The 7,010-nt window shown below is 37.0% G+C and overlaps 1 protein-coding gene across 2 annotated transcripts; it reads left to right on the plus strand.

Annotated features, from left to right (window-relative positions):
• The first annotated feature begins 3,930 nt into the window (after positions 1-3,930).
• LOC147636831 (uncharacterized) lies at positions 3,931-5,761 on the plus strand. Of its 2 annotated transcripts, none has more exons than XM_086799844.1 (5): positions 3,931-4,069; positions 4,532-4,838; positions 4,997-5,125; positions 5,238-5,411; positions 5,607-5,761. In XM_086799844.1, exons 1-5 carry the CDS (start codon positions 4,017-4,019, stop codon positions 5,688-5,690), a joined length of 747 nt encoding a protein of 248 aa, XP_086655970.1. In that variant the 5' UTR covers positions 3,931-4,016; the 3' UTR covers positions 5,691-5,761. The 2 variants fall into 2 exon arrangements, with proteins under 2 accessions (XP_086655970.1, XP_086655971.1); XM_086799845.1 differs by lacking the exon at positions 3,931-4,069 and adding an exon at positions 4,127-4,250.
• The last annotated feature ends 1,249 nt before the right edge of the window (positions 5,762-7,010 follow it).

Below are 7,010 nucleotides of genomic sequence, written 5' to 3' on the forward strand. Positions count from 1 at the left end.
AAAGAAGTTCTCAGGAGAGGGCTTCCACACTTGGCAAGTTCTTGTCAAGTACTTGATGATGTTCAAAGGTTTTTGGCCATTCATCTCTGGCACTAAGGTTATTGATCGAACTAAGGCTGAAGATATTGAAGATGATGAGAGCGCACAAGCCATCATCATGCTTCATCTTGATGAGGCTCTTATTCACCATGTGGACCATTTTGACTGCAAAGGAGAAATGGGATGAGCTTGACAAGCTCTATGGAAGAGCTCGTGGGTAAGAATTCCAAGATCTCACTTAAAATTGAATTTTTCAGCTTGGAGCTCAAAGAGGGAGACAGCATTGGAGCCTTTATCTCTCACTTGAAGGGCCTTATGGCTCAACTTGCATCAGTGAATGCGAGAATGGATGAAGATGATGCAGTGGCTATTTTGTTAAAAGCAGTCAAGAAGGTGTACCCCACCTTAGTCACCACCCTGAAGAACATACCTAATCCCACCCTTGAGGGAGTCATTCAATCTTGTCTTGATGAAGAAAAGAGGCCAAAGGGAGGAGCTGAATCTTCAAATGCATTAACTCCATTGAATATTGAACAAGCTTTGTCACATCAAGTGAGCAAAGTAAGATGTACCCATTGCAAAAAGGGAGGTCATTTTGCAAATAATTGTTGGATCAAATATCCCAACAAGATGAAATGTAACAAGTGCAAACAAACATGGCATATCACTTCTAAATGTCCTAATAAAGAGTTAGAGGCTAACTTTGCATCAGCCTCTAACTCCACTGAGAAATTGTTTTAAATCTCAATGTAACAACACCTATATTCCTAACCTTGTACGCCTAATGTTATAAAGGCAACCTATGTCCAATACCACCTATTCCAAAAAAATTTCATAGTTGGTATTGAGGGAGGGTATTAAAAGACTAAGGTCATGTAAAAGGGTAGGAGAAGGGTGTGTGTGTGAATGGACTTATGGTCCACTAGCTCACCTATTTAAAGACAAAGCTAGAAGGCATTTTGTATGGTGCAAAGGCCAAGTTGTATGCATAAGCAACTTAATAAACAAGTTCATTTCTTGTATTTTTTGGTCTCTCTCCTCCACTCTTTTTGATCTAGCATAAGCACCACGTTTTCTCAACAATTTTTTCATACCATGATAAGATAAATGATGCTTACAATGTTGGAGTCGAACTTAAATCAAACTAATTTTGTAATAAATTATAGATTGTGATACAAACCACAAACACACAACCTTCCATGGGAAAATTAATAAATTTTGAAAAAGATCATTTACAATAGGCAAAAATTTATTTCCCACATTCATGTGCTCCAAAGAAAGGAGTGTTCATGGTATGAACAAAAAATAAGGATATGGAGCCTATACACACAGAGACTATAAAGCAACACAAGTAGTCATTTTAGATGAATGAATAATGATTCATGAGGATCGATGCCACTACTACATTTTATAGATTCCAAAGAGTGGGTCAATTAATATCAACCACTCATGGTCAAGTCCAACTTGATGCCATGCTGCCTCATTAAGTAATATTTGACTACACATAAAATCATACATGCATCTTGGGGAAGCTTCTAGTCCCATATAAACTTGTTCATGCCTTACAACTCAAGGATGAGGTATAATGAGAGCATCTACTTTATCCCCTAGTGTAGGGAATATCAATTCACACTTGCATGTCACATGTTAGGTAGTGTAACAAACCTATCTAAGCTATGTTTATAACATTGCTAGGCATGTAGGCTACTCATCCATGCTAATTCCTCATAAAGAGGGCCTTACAAAATAGAGCTAGCATGTACCCATGTAATTACAAGGAGATGATGGGGCATTGTTTTTTTTATAAAACTTGATGTTATATAGGTCTCCAATCACCAAAGCTTAATTTTGATAAACAACTTATATGTTCTTTGGAAGAACGTTTGAGTATCTTTCCTTTCTCCCTTGTATCCCCACACATAACTTGTATGTTCTTTGGAAGAATGTTTGACCTTTTGATAAACAACTTAATTATTCTATACACATCTTACTTAGACTATTGAAAAATCTTCTTCCACGTTCAAGAGAATGGTTAGACTTAAAAAAAATAAAAAAGGCTACTCTATGTAATTATGTCGATTGTTAATCGATCATTGTCAATTCACAAAACAAGAGTCCTTTTTCAAATGTAAGTAGAGTTCTTATTTAGAAAAGAAATCAAAATGTGTAGTATTTACACAAGTTTTTTGTGGCATGTTCTTTAGTGTAATAGTAAAAAAAATTTGTAAATGTAATTATGTCAATTGTCAATCTATCTTATTTAGATGTAGTATTTACACAAGTTTTTTGTCGCATGTTCTTTTGCATAATGTTAAAAAATAAATTGTAATAAGATTAAGTTACGTACTTGTATTGATATATCAATTTATGTTTCAAGGAAAGTATTAAAGTACACGAGTAGTGAGTACTTGATTGAAAGTGAGTAGTAGAGGTGCAGATAACAAAGTCCTTTGAGTGAATCTAAAGATGAACTAAGCTTGGGATTGACTATCTATGCTTCTTACACCATGGCTTTCTCTAGGAGTTTTAACTTAAAGCATAGGGGATGTTTTGAATGTGTCCAAGGTGATGAAGCAATAGATATTGAATAAGGAGGGGTGTTTGAAAGTTAATGGTATAATGAAGGATCAAGACTGTGATGCCATTCTTTTTTATACATATATGGATGGTGTCCTATTTTATGGAGGAATCTTAGCCATAGAACATGCAATCTTGCTTGTCCAAGCATAGACTATCCACCTATATTATAGACCATCCACTAATTTCACGTGGGAGCTGCAGGGACTTTTGTACATGTACTGGTAATAGAGGGGCATTAAGGTTGCAATAATCAAGCATGCATTTGGAGAGCAGACTGTTGACGTTTAGAGAGAGGGGGAATATTCAAGCAGAGGCTTAACAGAGAAGACTTTCTCTTTCGTGTGTTTTGGATTTCGTGAAGCGGCTCCGACCACTATCAAATCTGCACAAGGCACGGGGATGTACCCCATCCCCACACGTCCTCTCTCGGATCGCGATTCGCAATATTCTCTCTCTATCTTCTCTCTCTCTCTCTCTTTGAACTCATCTCTCTCTCTCTCTCTCTCTCTCTCTCTCTCTCTCTCTCTCTCTCTCGATCAATTTGGTCTCTTGGGATAGTTTCCTACAATGTTAAAAAGTTCTCTTCTGAATGTGTGTGTGGGTGTGTGGGTGTGTGTGTGAATTGTGGTAGATTGGTTAGCTCATTTCCCTCTTGAATCAAAGGTCTTGAGTTCAAATCTTGTCGGATAGATCAATTTGGTCTCTTGGGATAGTTTCCTACGACGTTAAAAAGTTCTCTTCTCTCTCCCGCAAAGCCCCATCTCTCTCTCTCTCTCTCTCTCTTCTGAAGAAGCAAAGCCCCATATCTCTCTCTCTCTCTCTCTCTTTTGAAGAAGCAAAGCCCCATATCTCTCTCTCTCTCTCTCTCTTTAGTATTTCTCTCTTTCTCTCTCTCTCGTGTTTCTCTCTTTTGAAGAAGCAAAGCCCCATATCTCTCTCTCTCTCTCTCTCTTTAGTATTTCTCTCTTTCTCTCTCTCTCATGTTTCTCTCTTTCTCTCTCTCTATCTGTCTCAAAGATCACCCATCAACACACTCTCTTATGTTTCTCTCTCTTGCTCTTAAAGACCCATATCTCTCTCTCTCTCTCTCTCTCTCTCTCTCTCTCTCTCTCAACAAAGACCCATCAACACACTTTCTTATGTTTCTCTCTCTAGCTCTTAAAGACCCATCTCTCTCTCTCTCTCTCTCTCTCTCTCTCTTTACCCATCACTTCCCCTCTCTCTCTCTTTAAACAGAAGACCCATCTCCCTCTCTCTCTCTTTGTGATTCTCTCTCTGATCTCTCTCTCTCTCATATCCATCACACACACTAGGTACTGCTCGCGTTCCTTTGCAACAGCTGACTCTCTCTCTCTCTTTGTGATTCTGTATCTAATCTACACGCGGTTCATCCGTCCATGTTTTGTATTGTTCTATTTTTATCAAGCACGAGAGAATATCTGTACCAGAGGTGGGACGCATCATTTAGTCCTTTCGTTGTGAATGTGTTGTTTCCTTTTGTCGAGAGTATAGGCACAGGCAACATTATAAGTTTACAACTACTAGGGATCATCGACACCAAAAACAGATATCTGATCTCTCCCTTAGTCCAAAAAAGAAAGCCAATTCTGTTTGATTTTTAGCTTAACTAGGTGAGCGTACACTTACTTCAAATTCACTGGTAGATTATAGTAGGATGTTTTTATGTATGTTTTCATGGACGTGGTCTTTTCAATTATGTATTCGGTATCATTGTGGCCTTCGCAGACGATAATACTACTCTCTGTAATGGGGGATGTCGCAGTCTCTCTATCACTCTGTATTGCTAAAATTCTGTGTTTTTTTTTGCGTATTTTTCTGCAGTCAGGGTCGTCTTAGCGACTCCACAAATATTCATCCTGGCTTGATTTATTGCATCTTTTTGTTAACGCAGGGATAGCATGGAATCGAGCAGCAACGAGTGCACAGCTAGCAGAGGCGATCATGAGCTCTACGGGCATCAGATGAAGACTGCTAACGATGATGATCACGATGAGATAATAGATCAGAAATCAAGCTTGCCGCTGCAGGCAGCAAGGGTTCTGAGAAAACGCGCTAACGGGACCGATCGCTGTTTACGCGGACGTCCAATTAAACCCAAAAGACCCTTAACAACGCTGAGGCAAACACTTCGCCAGAATCTCCAAGGATCACGTCGAGGCACAGCAGCTAAAGTAAACCCTAAAAAGGATAGAAATGATGTGAGTAGCGTATTTCTTTTATAGAAATTCGCGGTGTATTTAATTTAATCTTTATCGTACTAGCTCTTTTAATTAGAGCATGCAGCTGAATTAGCCTCCGTCGTAAGATAGGGTTAATTTCTAACTTAATTAGGAGAGGATCATGATTGCTTTCGCAGACGACATCGACGCTCATTCTCAAAGCATACGCGTACATCCAAGAGCTCAAGGGGCGCATCGCCCACCTTACTTCGGAGATTAGGCTTCATAATGCGCGTCAAAACTCCACAGATGCTGCAATTCCCTTGGTAATTATATTGTGTGAATCTGCACCTAGATCCTGCTTCGATGATTAATGACGATATAAACATGGCCTTAAACCATTTTTACGTTCTCGTGTTTTGTTATTCTCGTCAACAGGTACGCGTTGTTACACTACAGCATGGCTTGTACATGATTCACGTCGCCTGCAAGAAGTGGCTGGGTTTGCTCGTAGCGTTGCTCGAGAGTTTCGAGAGTATTAAGCTGAACGTGTCGGAGGCTAGCGTTGCCTGCCACGACGACATGTTTACATTCGACGCCCTTGCCATGGAAGTGAGATTAGTTCAAAACATATTTTGCTAACAAATATCATATTTCCACAACCTTACCTTATATGTGTTTACCTTGATATGCGTGTGCATTTGAACTCTAGCTCTCCTTTTGAATATGGTCGGTCGTCTTGATCTTCAAAGCATGTGCATGTGCAATATGTTTGTCTCATTTTATGCTTATGTTTCTCTCAAACAGAAGGAACACTGCTTGGCACCAGATCAACTAAGAACCCTTATTCTCACAACTCTTCAGAAGGAAGCATCAAATATGGACACTTAAAATTTTCAATTTTCTCTTTTTGGCAATGTAAAACAACAAGCATGGCAAAACCACCTATCGATTTATAGTCTTATCTGTAATAACTTTGCTATAAATTGAAATTACATCTTTTGCATCAATATTATTTTCAAAAAGAAATCAAAATATGTCTATTATTGATATTGAAATAGCACTACAAATCTAAGGCTCGTTATACCTTTGCTTTCTCCAACCCCCTTGATTGCTTGAGAATAATAGGCATCCATGGATTATTGATGTTGAAATAGCACTACAAGATCTAAGGGTCGTTCATCAACCCCTTGATCCCTCGAGAAAAATAGGCATCCATAGATTAGGCGGTCATACCTCACCCTAGTCATTTCTCATCCATATTATTTAGTGGGGTGTTAAGAAGCCATCTTTAATGAAGGTTCTTAATCTCAAGGAGGGAGAGAATGAAGAGGGGGGCAGGTGGGTGTTTTGCGCATTTAGTTCAATGTGTAGAAACCCATATAGCATGTGCATGCATGGAGAGAGAGAGAAGAAGAAGAAGAAGAAGAAGAAGAAGCGCTTTTAACGTCGTAGGAACGATCCCAAGAGACCAAATATGATCTATCTAACGGGAGTGAGATTTGAACACAAGACGTATTGAATAACAACTCCATGAGCTAATCAATCTACCACACATTGGGTGATAGAAAGGTTAGCCCATTTTGTTTATTTACCCACACACCCGTTTGAAGAAGCTCTTTTAATGTTGTAGAATATGAATTTTTATTTTTTATTTTTTTTAATTAAAAGTTTGTGAATAGTCTGTGTGGTATTTTTAAATTTTTAAAAGTTTGTGAATATAACTTTTAAAAATACATAAATATTTTTTTTATAATTTTAAAAGTTTGTGAATAGTATGTGTGTGTGTGTGTGTTATATGTGTTTTTAAAATTTTAAAAGTTTGTGAATATGTATTTTTAATTTTTAAAAGTTTTTGAATATGTGTTTTTAAATTTCAAAAATACATAAATATGTATTTTTCAATATTAGAAGTTTTTTTAAATTTTAAAAGTATGTTATATGTATTTTTTAAATTTTAAAAGTTTGTGAATATGTATTTTTAAATTTTAAAAGTTTGTTATATGTATTTTTAAATTTAAAAATACCTATAAGGGCTATTAGTTTTAAAAATTTTAAAGTTTGTGAATATGAGTGTGTGTGTTATATGTATTTTTAAATTTAAAAGTTTGTGAATATGTATTTTTAAATTTTAAAAGTTTGTTAATATTTATTTGTAAATTTTAAAAGTTTGTGAAAATGTCTTTTTAAATTTTAAAACTGTGTGTATAT

This window comes from Cibotium barometz, chromosome 7, assembly GCF_041138505.1.
Source record: "Cibotium barometz isolate CiBa-2024 chromosome 7, ASM4113850v1, whole genome shotgun sequence".
NCBI lineage: Eukaryota > Viridiplantae > Streptophyta > Polypodiopsida > Cyatheales > Cibotiaceae > Cibotium > Cibotium barometz.